This window comes from Schistocerca piceifrons, chromosome X (assembly GCF_021461385.2).
Source record: "Schistocerca piceifrons isolate TAMUIC-IGC-003096 chromosome X, iqSchPice1.1, whole genome shotgun sequence".
NCBI lineage: Eukaryota > Metazoa > Arthropoda > Insecta > Orthoptera > Acrididae > Schistocerca > Schistocerca piceifrons.
The window spans coordinates 25003049-25018987 of NC_060149.1; the positions used below are offsets into that span (position 1 = coordinate 25003049).

General features: G+C 39.7%; 1 protein-coding gene across 1 annotated transcript in view; it reads right to left on the reverse strand.

The window, feature by feature from the left end:
* LOC124721224 (tyrosine-protein phosphatase 69D) overlaps positions 1–15939 on the reverse strand; it is a 459889-nt gene that overhangs the window by 166625 nt on the left and 277325 nt on the right. Inside the window, exon 12 of the mRNA XM_047246080.1 lies at positions 2743–2877. Coding sequence (XP_047102036.1) covers positions 2743–2877 — 135 coding nt within the window. The remainder of the gene's footprint in view (positions 1–2742; positions 2878–15939) is intronic.

The following is a 15939-nucleotide window of genomic DNA, read 5'->3' on the forward strand; positions in this document are numbered from 1 at the left end:
GAAATAAATACTTTTTGAGATATGCAACATATGCTAGCTATCCTTTCTGCAAGTCTACACAGCGAGAGAGATTTGTATGTGTGAAGCAAGCAGAACCGAGTTTCTTCATTGACTTACCCATGCACTGGCACCCTCTCACAGTTTATTATCCATTTGTATGCCTAATAACTTCATATGAAACCTCAAAATAGTTCCCACTGATCATATTAGTAGTATCTGTAAACATTTCTCAATGTGTAGAAGCAAATCTTTGTAAACAAAATGGTTTGTGAATCATATTTGTTGTTGATTTGTCTGAATGTGGGAACTAACCATGTAGTGCAGTTTAAAATATGAATAAATAATGTTACAAAAAACATTATTCTTGAAGTACACTGACGGAAAAATAATCGCAACACCAAAAAATAATTAATGTAGAATAACAAAATTTCGGGAATACATTTGTCTAGCTAACATATGGAAGTGCTTAGCATTGCAAGGTAACAGGTCAATGTAAGTGTGACATAAGCCATTGCAAATGTGAAATGCTGGTACACTAATAACCAATGTAACTGCCAGAATGTTGGATGCAAGTATGCAAATGCGCATGCATTGTATTGTACAGGTGCTGGATATCAGTTTGTGGGATGGAATTACATACCTGTTACATACACTACAGTTGTCATCCAATATGTGCTTGATTTGAGACAGATCTCACGACTGCACAGGCCAAGTCAATGCGTCGATAGTCAGTAGATTATATTGGGTTACAACAGTGGTATGGGGCAAGCATTTTCCTGTTGGAAAACACCCCTGGAATGCTGCTCATGAATGGCAGTACAAGAAGTGGAATCACCAGATTGATGTACAAATTGGCCATCAGGGTGTATGTGATAACCACAAAATTGCTTCTGCTATCAAACAAAAATGGTATCCCAGACCATAACTCGAGATGTAAGTCCAGTGTGTCTAGGCCAGATAGACAGACTGGCTGCAGGTTCTCAATTGGCAACCTTCTGAGCAACACATGCCCATTACTGTCTCTGATGCAGAACCAGCTTTTATCAGAAAATACAACGGACCTCCACCCTGCCCTCCAGTGAGCTCTTGTTTGACAACACTGAAGTCATAAATGTTGGTGGTCTGGGATCAGTGGAATGCGTGCTACTGGGCACCTGGCTTGGAGCTTTCCTCGAAATAACTGATTTATAACAGTTTATTGTGTCACTGCAGTTCCAACTGCTGCATGAATTGTTGCTGCAGATGCATCATGATGAGCTACAGCCATACGCCGAACACGGTGGACTTTCTTCTCATTACTGTCATGTGGCCATCCGCTGCCCAGTCTTTTTGCGACTGTACATTCTCGTGACCATCACTGCCAGCAGCCTTTACAGTGGCTACATTCCTGCCCAGTCTTTCTGCAATATCACAGAAGGAGCATCCAGTTTCTTGCAGCCCTATTATACGTCCTCCTTCAAACTCAGTGAGGTTGTGATAATTGTGTTCTTGTCACCTTTAAGGCATTCTTAGCTAATATCAACTCCCCACGTCCAATCACAATGGTATCTAATGCTCATGACCATTACAGCATGTATTTAAAGCAAACCTGATTTGTACCCTCATAGCGGGGCTTCTGGCACCATTCTTATGTGGGTTGTGCAAAATTTTAATTGACATCATCTTTCAGGTGTAGAAACATGCCTACCAACTTTCGTGTATGTCGCACAATTCCTTCTTGGTGTTGAAATTTTTTTTTGTTGACAGCTTACAAAATGTGTTATAAATATAATATAATCATGCGAATACACTTCTCAGCTATGCCACCGATAACACTGTGCAAGTCCACAATATTTCATTGAAACAACTGTTTTACATCTTCAGGTGGTGGTGGTGGTGGTTGCCATGTTCACTGCTGCAAGACACGACTGCAACTGTGAACACAGCAACAAGCACTGCCTGAAGACGTTAAACATTAGTTTTGATGAAATGACTGGCACAATGTTATCCGGCGACAAACTCGAGAAGAGTATTTGCGACAGATTTGCTGGGGAAAGCCTGGAATAATACAGTCATCATCTTCAACATGTATATTAAGCTTTGTCATCACATTTACTCTAGCAGTTGGACATTTTTCTGAAATAAAGATGGCTAAAGCTTAATGTCTAATCAATGCCAAAGTCATTTGACTTAGAACTGGACAAGGATGGTGATTGAAATAATTCATGGCCTCATTTACACACCCCCAGTAGTCTCCCTCATAGATTTAGAAAAACCATAAAAATCCTAAATCAGGAGGGTTGGGTGAGGTTCATCTGCAAAACAATAATCCAGCGAGTTATTAACTGTGGCACACTTTTGCATCATGTTTGTCTGAGACACTTCATTTCAATGTTCTCCACTTCATGTTCTCAGGCTGTAATATGTGGTGACACTCATTTCTCTTTACCAGTTTTGTCTGGCATCAATTTCAGCACACCATCAAAATGTCAGATATTATGTCCAAAACAACAAGACAGTTTTTACAACAGATGCTAGCACCAAACACTCATCATTGGCCTGCATTCACAGAAACTTGTTTATACAACAAATCTAGCAAGTATACATTTTAAATATACTGTGCAGCATATTACAGGTAATACACGAACATGACAGGAAATGTCTACAGTAAAAATGATCACTAAGGAGCACTGCCTCAGGAAAAATCTCTCCTCACTAATGTACACTTTTCACCACTATTATGTTCACTCCTCAATTAATTACCTCTCAAACATTTCAGCAATGTAAGCACCACCTTTCTTGCTCAAATGAACTTCTTCATAAGTTGATATTGGAAATTTATCTGGAGATGGCAGCTGGCTGATGCTTTGCTGTGGCTCCAATTTAACAAGAAAAACCCTGAAACAAAAGCAAAAATAGTATTACATATAGAGTTACTTACAGCTAGAATAAAAAAAGCTTTTCTGTTGGCTACACCATTACTTTTCCAAATTTTCATAATCCTGGCTGCAAATGAGTACACCCAATGAAGTTTCTATTGTATTCTGCATAATACCATAGAAAATGAAATGGTACAATCAAATAATATAATCACTTAAATGTTCTCTCAATATCAAGTACAAAAGTAACTGAAATGTTACCACCAAGAATGGGGAAGGTTATAGGTACAAGTACTGGACCCATGCCAATCGACGAGCTGTCTCAGGTGGTGCCTGATGATAACAAGTCTACATCTACATCTACATCCATACTCCGCAAGCCACCTGACGGTGTGTGGTGGAGGGTACCTCCCTTCTATTCCAGTCTCGTATTGTTCGTGGAAAGAAGGAGTGTTGGTATGCCTCTGTGTGGGCTCTAATCTCTCTGATTTTATCCTCATGGTCTCTTCATGAGATATACGTAGGAGGGAGCAATATACTGCTTGACTCCTCGGTGAAGCTATGTTCTCTAAACTTCAACAAAAGCCCGTACCGAGCTACTGATCGGCTCTCCTGCAGAGTCTTCCACTGGAGTTTATCTATCATCTCCGTAATGCTTTCGCGATTACTAAATGATCCTGTAATGAAGCGCGCTGCTCTCCGTTGGATCTTCTCTATCTCTTCTATCAACCCTATCTGGTACGGATCCCACACTGCTGAGCAGTATTCAAGCAGTGGGCGAACAAGCGTCTGTAACCTACTTCCTTTGTTTTCGGATTGCATTTCCTTAGGATTCTTCCAATGAATCTCAGTCTGGCATCTGCTTTACTGATGATCAACTTAATATGATCATTCCATTTTAAATCACTCCTAATGCGTACTCCCAGATAATTTATGGAATTAACTGCTTCCAGTTGCTGACCTGCTATATTGCAGCTAAATGATAAGGGATCTTTCATTCTATGTATTTGCAGCACATTACACTTGTCTACATTGAGATTTAATTGCCATTATCTGCAGCATGCGTCAATTTGCTGCAGATCCTCCTGCATTTCACTACAATTTTCCATTGTTACAACCTCTCGATATACCACAGCATCATCCGCAAAAAGCCTCAGTGAACTTCCGATGTCATCCACAAGGTCATTTATGTATATTGTGAATAGCAACAGTCCTACGACACTCCCCTGCGGCACTCCTGAAATCACTCTTCCTTCGAAAGACTTCTCTCCATTGAGCATGACATGCTGCGTTCTGTTATCTACGAACTCTTCAATCCAATCACACAATTGGTCTGATATTCCATATGCTCTTACTTTGTTCATTAAACGACTGTGGGGAACTGTATCTAACGCCTTGTGGAAGTCAAGAAACACAGCATCTACCTGGGAACCCGTGTCTATGGCCCTCTGAGTCTCATGGACGAACAGCACGAGCTGGGTTTCACACGATCGCCTTTTTCGAAACCCATGCTGATTCCTACAGAGTAGATTTCTAGTCTCCAGAAAAGTCATTATACTCGAACATAATACGTGTTCCAAAATTCTACAACTGATAGACGTTGGAGATAGAGGTCTATAGTTCTGCACACCAGTTTGACGTCCCTTCTTGAAAACGGGGATGACGTGTGCCCTTTTCCAATCCCTTGGAACGCTACGCTCTTCTAGAGACCTATGGTACACCACTGCAAGAAGGGGGGCAAGTTCCTTCGCATACTCTGTGTAAAATCGAACTGGTATCCCATCAGGTCCAGTGGCCTTTCCTCTTTTGAACGATTTTAATTGTTTCTCTATCCCTCTGTCGTCTGTTTCGATATCTACCATTTTTTCATCTGTGCGACAATCTAGAGAAGGAACTACAGTGCAGTCTTCCTCTGTGAAACAGCTCTGGAAAAAGACATTTAGTATTTCGGCCTTTAGTCTGTCATCCTCTGTTTCAGTACCATTTTGGTCACAGAGTGTCTGGACATTTTGTTTTGATCCACCTACCGCTTTGACATAAGACCAAAATTTCTTAGGATTTTCTGCCAAGTCAGTACATAGAACTTTACTTTCGAATTCATTGAACGCCTCTCGCATAGCCCTCCTCACACTACATTTCGCTTCGCGTAATTTTTGTTTGTCTGCAATGCTTTGGCTATGTTTATGTTTGCTGTGAAGTTCCCTTTGCTTCCGCAGCAGTTTTCTAACTTGGTTGTTGTACCACGGTGGCTCTTTTCCATCTCTTACGATCTTGCTTGGCACGTACTCATCTAATACATATTTTACGATGGTTTTGAACTTTGTCCACTGATCCTCAACACTATCTGTACTTGAGACAAAATTTTGTGTTGAGCCGTCAGGTACTCTGAAATCTGCTTTTTGTCACTTTTGCTAAACAGAAAAATCTTCCTACCTTTTTTAATATTTCTATTTACGGCTGAAATCATCGATGCAGTAACCGCTTTATGATCGCTGATTCCCTGTTCTGCGTTAACTGTTTCAAATAGTTCGGGTCTGTTTGTCACCAGAAGGTCTAATATGTTATTGCCATGAGTCGGTTCTCTGTGTAACTGCTCAAGGTAGTTTTCAGATAAAGCACTTTAAAAAATTTCACTGGATTCTTTGTCTCTGCCACCCGTTATGAACGTTTGAGTCTCACAGTCTATATCCGGCAAATTAAAATCTCCACCCAAAACTATAACATGGTGGGGAAATCTACTCGAAATATTTTCCAAATTATCCTTCAGGTGCTCAGCCACAACAGCTGCTGAGCCAGGGGGCCTATAGAGACATCCAATTACCATGTCTGAGCCTGCTTTAACCGTGACCTTCACCCAAATTATTTCAGATCTCCATCCATTTCCTTCGCTACTATTGCACTTCTTATCTCTATAAAGACGCCTCCCCCTTCACTGTCCAGCCTGTCTCTGCGGTGTAAATTCCAATCCGAGTTTAGAATTTCATTACTGTTTACATCAGGTTTCAGCCAACTTTCTGTGCCTAGTACTATGTGGGCATTGTGACCGTTTATTAATGAGAGCAGTTCTGGGACCTTTCTATAGACGCTCCTGCAGTTTATTATTAGTAGATTAATATTGTTATTCCCTGTTGCATTTTGCCTACTCCTACCTTGCCGCGTCTCAGGAGGCGTCTTGTCGGGCCTAGGGAGGGAATTCTCTAACCTAAAAAACCCACATGTGCACTCCAAACGTACTCCGCTACCCTTGTAGCCACTTCCTGCATGTAGTGCATGCCTGACCTATTCAGGGGGACCCTACATTTCTCCACCTAACAGCGGAGGTCAAGACATTTGCACCCCAGATCTCCGCAGAATCGTCTGAGCCTCTGGTTTAAGCCTTCCACTTGGCTCCAAACCAGAGGACTGCGATCAGTTCTGGGAACGATACTACAAATAGTTAGCTCAGATTCCACCCCGCGAGCGAGGCTTTCCGCCTTCGCCAACTCCGCCAACCGCCTGTATGAACTGAGGATGACCTCTGAACCCAGACGGCAGGAGTCATTGGTGCCGACATGAGCAACAATCTGCAGTCGGGTGCACCCAGTGCTCTCTATTGCCGCCAGCAGGGCCTCCTCCACATCTCGGATGAGACCCCCCGGCAAGCAGACAGAGTGAACACTGGCCCTCTTCCCAGACCTTTCCGCTATTTCCCTAAGGGGCTGCATCACCTGCCTAACGTTGGAGCTCCCAATCACTAATAAACCCCTCACCCGTGTGCCTGCTCGGACCTTGCTGAAGGAGCGGCCACATATCCACTCACAGGCAGAGCGGGCGATGCCACACGGTCAGCCTCCACATTAACTCTCCGCCTCGTGCGCCGCAAACGCCGCTGAACCCGCCACTCCCTTTGGAGAGAGGGTGGCCCAATGGCACACAGTACCCGCAAAGATGTCTCAACAGCAGGGACAGTGGGTGAAGCATGTAACACCTCCAGTGTACCATGCAAAAGCACCACTCCCCACTGCCACTACACTCCGAGGCAGCAGCCTGAAGACGGCTGACCGCGGCCATCAACACGTTCAGCTGTTCACGAACGGTGGCCAGCTCCTCCTGTGTCCGTACACAGCAGTCACACATCCTATCCATCCTAAGAAATCAATTTACTGTAGAGAGTTAATCAACTTTTAACTAGACTGCTAATTCACTAAAGGCGGCTGATAGTTGACTAAACTGTGGTTACTAGACACTTCTTGTAGAAAACAATGAAAATAGCACTACCTGTCTTTGGACTTTATTCAGAACAAACACTAGCACTACTGGCACTGTGGCTGACTAAAGGGACTCACTGTGACTGTATTCAAAACAAACACGAAATCTATGGAACACTATTACTAGCATTCAACAGTTAAAGCTTCCTAAAAGTAAAAACACATGGAAGAAGTGACAAGTAAGAAAAATACAGTTAACATTTAAATTAACATAGCTCGCTGCACAGCAGACATGACACAGATGGCAGTTATGACGACACTCATGCTGTTGAAATATTATTAATGAATGACACTGATACCAGGCAGAATACCCAACATCTCAAGATGTCAACTAAAATATTAATGACTGGTTAGAACTGTCTGCCACAATGGGACTTAAATGTGAACACTTGTTTGTCATGTCAATGACCTGACTGTGCCTGCCGGGTGCATCTCATTTACCAACTTGAAGCCTAAACCTGACATGTATGGATGAAAAGAGATTTTGGAAAGGTTTGTGGTATGTTTGGTATCCTGGTCTTGTACATAGTTTTAACCACTCAAACTCATTCTATATTATAAAGACTGCATAACAATTTTTTTTAAAAAATTATTACAGTAAAATAAAGAGGTTCTGGAAGAGAGTCTACCCTAGTCATATAACATTGATGAGGAGAGCACTGCAGAGCTTGAAACAGGAGACAGACAGTCGGATGTTGAGGTGTGCCTGGGTAACTGAATTGTAAGTTCATTGGCACTGATCTAATGGTTTTTCAAGACTATTAACACATCAGACACTCTGCTACTAGTAAGGGAATTCATAATAATTAAAGGATTTACTTTTTTTTTACTTTTTAGGTCAAGGTTGCTACAAATACATAACTATAAATGAAATTGTCACTGATTAACCTCCATCACATTTGTAGGAACAAACATTTTTTCAGTTGCAGTCACTGCATAACACATCTCAAATGTGCAGTAAATTCAACAACAAAATATATTATTGGAAGTACTAGTGATATAAGGTGTAAAATCATTTATCAAAACTGCAATTCATTGTTATTTCTATCAACATGACAGAAAGTGGAGCCACAATCTAAAAAAAAAAAAAAAAAAAAAAAATTAAAATAAGTGACTATTTGTGGCAGGTTAAATAAAGCTATACACCTGACTGAGACTTTACCTCGGACCTCTACCCGTGACTTGCAGCACTCTTACAATTGATTAGATTAGATTTACTTTCATTCCAATTGATCCGTAGTGAGGAGGTCCTCCAGGATGTGGAACATGTCAGAAAAACAACAATACGTGACAAATATTTACAACTAAAACAAATACGCTAATGTACCATTCCACCGGTCCCAAGTAGAATGATCGTAATTTTTTAACGAACACTATATGAAAGTCATTTTACAAATATTAATGCACTGAATTTAAAATAAAAAAGTTTTTTATTTATTTATAAGGTAATAAACATGTAATACTTATTTACAATGAACACATTACTGCACTGAAATGGTGCAGAAGTTAGATACCAAAAAATCCTTTAGGCTTCTCTTAAACTGAATTTCATTGGTTGTTAAGCTTTTTATGGCTGCTGGCAAGTTATTGAAAATGTGTGTTCCTGAATAATGCACACCTTTTTGTACAAGACTAAGTGACTTTAAATCCTTGTGAAGATTATTCTTATTTCTAGTATTGATTCCATGAATTGAGCTGTTGGTTTGAAAAAGTGATATATTTTTTATGACAAATTTAATTAAGGAATAAATATATTGGGAAGCAGTAGTTAGTATCCCTAGTTCCCTAAACAGGCTTCTGCAGGATGTTCTTGAGCTCACACCACATATAACTCTTACTGCCCGTTTTTGTGCCCGGAAAACTTTAGCTTGGCTTGATGAATGACCCCAAAAAATAATCCCATATGACATTATGGAATGAAAGTACGCATAGTATGCCAGATTTTTCATTTTTATATCCCCTATGTCTGACAAAATTCGCATTGCAAACAGAGATTTGCTAAGATGCTTCAGCAGTTCTGTGGTGTGCTCCTCCCAGTTGAATTTATTATCAAGCTGTAATCCCAAGAATTTAACACTGTCCACTTCTTCTATCTTCTTATCATCTTATGTTAGACATATACTCGTGGGACACCCCTTACAAGTTCTGAACTGCATGTAGTGTGTTTTTTTTTTTTTTTTTCAAAGATTAGTGACAAAGAATTGGCTAGGAACCAGTGATTAATGTCCACAAATATTTTATTAGCTGATCTTTCTAAGACTACGCTTGATTTGCTATTTATTGCAATGTTTGTATCATCTGCAAACAAAACGAACTTGGCATCTGGTAATGTTACTGATGAAAGGTCATTGATATACACAAGAAAAAGTAAGGGCCCCAAAATGGAACCTTGTGGGACCCCACATGTAATTAGTTCCCAGTTGGATGATGCCAGATAGCTTGATACATGTCTCTTTCCTAATAACACCCTTTGTTTCCTGCCAGAGATATAAGATTTGAACCATTTTGCAGCATTTCCTGTTACACTATAATACTCTAATTTACTTAAAAGGATATTGTGATTTACACAGTCAAATGCCTTTGACAGATCACAAAATATACCAGTTGCCAGCAATTTTTTGTCTGATGAATTAAGCACATTTTCACTGTAAGTGCAGATAGCCTTCTCAATATCAGAACCTTTTGGAAATCCAAACTGTGACTTTGACAGTATGTTATTTGAGATAAGATGGTTATAAAGCCGATTGTACATTACTTTTTCGAAAATTTTTGAGAAATCTGGCTATTTCTTTATCTCCCTTCTTAAACAGTGGCTTAACTTCAGCATATTTCAGCCATTCAGGAAATATTCCACTGATAAATGTCTGGTTACACAGATAGCTTAATATGTTACTTAGCTCAGAATCACATTCTTTAATTAACTTTGTTGATATTTCATCATACCCACTAGATGTTTTTGATTTTAAAGATTTTATGATGGACATTATTTCTGTTGGGGTAGTGAGGGTCAAATTCATATTATGGAAGTTGCTTGAAATTTCTGGTCTGAGGTATTCCATAGCAGCATCTACCAAACCTGACAACCCCATCTTTTCAGCAACAGTTATAAAATGTTTATTAAAAAGTTCTGCAACACTATACACATCTGTCACCAATGTATCATTTACTCTTAATGCTATTTGTTCCTCTTTATGTCTGGTTCTACCCGTCTCCTCCTTCACTATATCCCATATTGTCTTTATTTTGTTATCTGATATGACCATCTTTTCCTTGTAATATATTTGCTTTGACATATGTATTACGGTCTTTAATATTTTGCAGTATTTCTTGTAATGTGCTATAGCATCAACATTGGAACTGTTTCGGATCGACAGATACAGTTTTCTTTTTGTTTTACAAGATACCCCTATTCCTCGAGTAATCCATGGCTTTTTTGTAGAATTTGCTCTAACCTTGGTAAGTTTTTGGGGAAAACAGTGTTCGAATAAGGTAAGCACTTTATTAGCAAAAGTGTTATATTTTTCATTCATGCCATGAGCACTGTAAACATGTGAATGTCTCTGAGGAGTGTCCTAAAATAATCAATTTTTGGCTTATTGATTACCCTCTTGAGCTCAGATTTAACAGATTTTATATCCTGTTCAGTATTAACATTTAACAGAAGGAACTGCATGTCATGGTCTGAGAGGCCATTGACTATTGGTTTTGTAATATAATTTTGTTCATTGGACTTTTCTATAAAGATATTATCAATGGCTGTTTGTGAGCAAGTGGCTACCCTAGTGGGGAACTTTACAGTGAGAATTAAGTTGAATGATAGTGTTACTAACTCAAATAAGTTCTTATTGGGAGAGTCTTTAAGAAAATCTACATTGAAATCACCAGCAACCACTATTTCTTTGTTTTTGGTTGTTAAATGGGCCAGTACAGCTTCAAGGTGGTTTAGAAACAGATTAAAGTTACCTGCAGGTGCTCGATATACACTTAATATTATGAAGGATTTTTTATGAAATTCTAATTCTGTTGCACATGCTTCCACACGCTGTTCTAGGCAAAATTTATGAATGTCTATGTTCTTAAATTTATGACAGTTCCTAATGAATGTGGCAACTCCTCCCTTCTCTATTTCTGATCTACAAAAGTGAGATGCTAACCTAAATCCTGGAACACTTAAAAGTTCTATACCAGTGGTCACATGATGTTCAGAGAGGCAGATTATGTCAACTGGGTTTGAAGACTAATTCATCTATGCAGACAGTTAATTCATTCATTAATTTTATTTCTCAGTCCTCGAATATTTTGATGCAATAAAGATAGCTGACATTTCACATTGACTGAGTTAAAATTTGGTAGAGTTATAATATCTGCTGACTGTTGAAAATTCTTAACCAATAGCTGTTTATGCTGATGTAATAAGCTGGAATTATGTTTTTTGATGTCTTTCTCAAACTTAAGGTTTGTCTCAGTTCTAATCTCTCTTAAAATTTGCTTTCTTTCTGTCCTCCCTACCCTAAAAAAGGGTCTTTTCTGAACTGTATAACCACTGGTATTTTACCACTCATGACAGTGCCTCCCCCCTTTAACTTTCCTGCTATTTCCCCAGCCAATTTACCCTTCCCCTTCCTGTTGAGGTGAAGGCCATGCCTAGTATAATCCCACCTACTGAGAGAATGAACAGGAACCACACCAATGTGTGACCCTGCACCCGACATAAGCAGCCGTTCCAGCTCCAAATTAACTCTCTTGACAGAAGAGTTCAAATGAGGTCGGTCATGGCGCCCAAGAACAGATACAAACTCAACACTAATATGCTTCGATGCTGATGCAATCTTCGCCAGGTCATTGAGCCACTGAGATGTGCCTTATGGACCCACACACAGCTTTAACTTGCCACTAACAAAAGGAGAAGCTAGTGGAAGCATGTGAAGTTAGATAATTACTAATGACATCTTCACGCTTCATTCTTAGCAAATGTACTGAGTCTCCATTGACAGTGGCTTTTCCCATTTTCTTTCGGTTTCAGAGTAATTTTGATAAGTTTGTGGTACTTTATAACATTACTTGCAATTTTCTTTGTAGCTTTTTATTTACTACACCAAAACTTGTTATCAATCAGTTAAAACTGTTTCCACAACCCAGAATTTTAAGGGTGATTAGTGATTTTTTTTTAAAAAAAGGTGGATAAATGGGTAAAATGTTCGCAAGAACACTAATTTCATTTCCATTCAGTTAAAGCCATTTCATTGAAATAAATATTTTAGTTTACCAGTGCAGCTGTTTATTATTTTCTCAGCTGATGCTAACAGTTACCATTTCTACTATGTGTAACATTTTTTATACATTAATGGCCTTGTATGTTTCTTACTTTTCTTTCAAAAGATTGATTAGTTTTACAAAGGGTACTCTACGACAATGGCCCCTTACCTAGCTTGTATCTATCATGAATCTCTCACCCAGCACAAAGCCCCATAAGACTAGAAAAAAGCACAGGTGACGCTTGCATATAAGAAGGGCAAAAGAATTGACCCACAAAATTGAAGACATGTATCTTTAACATCGGTTTGCTGCAGAATCCTTGAACATATTCTCAGTTCAAATATTATAAATTTTCTTGAGACCAAGATGCTTATGTCTGCAAATCAGCAGCGTTTTAGAAAGTACTGATTGTACAAAACTCAGCTTGTCCTTTTCTCACACGATATACTGCCAATTATGGATGAAGGGCAAAAAGCACATTACATATTTCTGAATTTCCAGAAACCATTTGACACGGTCTCCCAATGCAGGCTTTTAATGGAAGTACAAGCATATGGGACAGGTTCACAGGTGTGCGTGTGGCTCAAAGACTTCTTAAGTTATACAACGCAGTATGTTGTCCAGTATGTATGCATTAAAGACAATGGCGTTGTCAGGAATGCCCCAGGGAAGTGTGATAGGACCAGCATTTGTTGTGGTGTATGGTTACATGTTGAAGTTGTGTGACTATAGGAGGATAGAAGATGACTCAGACAAAATTTCTAAATGGTATGATGAATGGCAGCTAGCTCTAAGTGTAGAAAAATGTACGTTCATGAGGATGAGTAGGCAAAATAAACATGTAATGTTTGGATACAGCATTAGTAGTGTCCTGCTTGACACAGTCACATCATTTAAATATCTGGGCATAGCACTGAAAAGCAAAATGAAATGGAACAAGCACATGTTGACTGTGGTAGGGAAGACAATTTGGGGGGGGGGGGGGGGGTATTTGGGGAAGGAGACCACACAGCAAGGTCATCGGTCTCATTAGATTAAGGAAGGACGGGGAAGGAAATCGGCCACGCCCTTTCAAAGGAACCATCCCGGCATTTGCCTGGAGTGATTTAGGGAAATTACGGAAAACCTAAATCAGGATGGCCGGACACGGGATTGAACTGTCGTCCTACTGAATACGAGTCCAGTGTGCTAGCCACTGCGCAACCCGCTTGGTCAAAGACAATTGGTTCACTCGATTAAATGGGAGAATTTTAGGAAAGTGTGATTCACCTGTAAAGGAGACTGAATATAGGAAACTAGTGTGATCTAGTCTTGAGTACTGCTCGTGTTTGGGACCTGCACCAGGTTGGATTGAATGAAGACATTGAAGCAATTCGGCGGCGGGCTGCTAGATTTGTTTCCAGTAGGTTCAAACAACAAGCAAGTGCCATGGAGATGCTTTGTGGACTCAAATGGGAAGCCCTGGAGGGAAGGTGAAATTCTTTTCAAGGAACACTATTGGGAAAATTTAGAGAACTTGCAACTGAAGTTGACTGCAAAATGATTCTTTGATACATTGTTTGTAAGGACCATGAAGGTAAGATACAAGAAATTAGGGCTCATATGGAGGCATATACACAGTCATTTTTCCCTCACTCCATTTGTAAGTGGAAAAGGTTAGGAAAAGGAAATGAAACAACTTGTAGAGGTACAGGATACCCTCCATCAGGTATAGTATGGTGACTTGGGACTATCTATGTAGATATAGATGTAGATCAATATTTGTTTTAATGGAACCATCATCTGTAGCCCATGATAAGCTAAGATTCTCTGAAAACGATAAAACAAGGGTACAGAGAGGTTATTTCTTTGTTGCTTCAACATATGGTTCTACTCTTTACGAGAGCGTCTAGAAATTGATTCCTTGCGCTAATCTCTTACTCCTTTTCCACCATTCTTTATATTATAGTGGGAATGTTCAAAGTCTTTATCTTCTTTTTCATAAGCATTTATGTATTATTTTTTTTTTTTTTTTTTTTTTTTTGTTTGTGGTTTTAGGGCGCAAAACTTCTATGGTCATTAGCGCCCAACCATAAGCATTTAAAAGTGTATGTCCAATCTCTTGCTCTGCAAAGGACATCTGATTCTGAACTAGAGTATCATTTGATATTTTTGAAAACCTGGCCATTTCCATCCAAATTACTTTGTCTTACGAACAACGTACACGTTTAGCACTAAAATTAGTCTATTTAATATTTCTCTTAAGTATCACAATAGCAGTGAGGATTCTACAAGTTCTGCTCAACAAAGGATACAATATCACAAATGTACACTCATGAGTTACAGTGAAATGGTTTGCTGAATTAATGAAATGAAGCAAAGTGAAACTAGCTGCCATAGATTCCATGATGCCTGAAAAATTAAGCTCAGGCCTAGCGCCCTATTTTACAGCGCTGTGCTTACCAAGTTTAATGCCTGCCATCACAGAATGGAGATGGTGTCTGCACATTTCAGACAGAGACACAGAGTATATGTGACTCAGGGTCAGCCACAAGGATTGAAGACCTCTCGCTCAAAATTCTCGAAGATTGCTCCTCTCAGAACCTGCTATGAGAATATACTTATTGTCCTCTCGGAGCTTAGCACAAGAACGTGTTTTGTACTTCGCATCTTAGTTTCACTTAGCCTCTCCTAAGAAAAATGTGTAGCTTGCTTCGTCCAGTTAAAACTGCACAACTACTGGTCCACCGATCAGCAAGAGAACTGCACAGTTGCTGTTTCCTTCCACATGAAGTTTAGTGAGTGGCCAGTTAGCTTTTACCATACATGAATGGAAAGGTTTGTTGTTCACTGAACTGTGTGGTGCCAGTTTGTCATGACAATAACTATTTTGTGAACACAGGAATGTGACCACCAGTGACATATTACCACATGGCCATTGCATGGGTAGGTGTGGCTGCAGTCACGTCGGCACCATGGTGATATTCTGACGAATCGCTCAGGGAGGATAGTTTCGTAAAGAATAAGAACCTCATTTCCTACTCCTCCAATTACCTTGTGGCCAAGAAAGCATCTCCCCAAAGAGGGGACAACTCTCAATTAACCACTGCTCCGATGTTGATAAGTCATGCTGGCTGTATTAAAAAAACAGCTCCTAAATTTGTGACTTGTTCCAGGCCAGATAAAATGAGGTGTGTCTCACCATAGCATCTAATGTCCACACACACACACACACACACACACACACACACACACACACACCAGCGATGGGTCACTGGATTACTAAATGGTCAACTCCTCCAGCCTTTGCACACATAACGTGCCTTTTGTGAACAGATGACAAAAGGTGGCCCAGATTGTTTATGGCTGGGTTGGAAAGAAAGCAAGCAAGCAATTCCATGCAGTCGGTATATGCCCATTCTAAAAGCTAAGAAGAAGGTGAGAAACTATTTACTTCATGGGCTATAAAAACTGCTCTACCATGGTTTCATAGTGAGATGTATCCAAACTACACACAAATTGGGATGCTGTAAGGTGTTATTTATAAATCTCCTGCTACACACAAATTGGGATACTGTAAGATGTTATTTATAAATCTC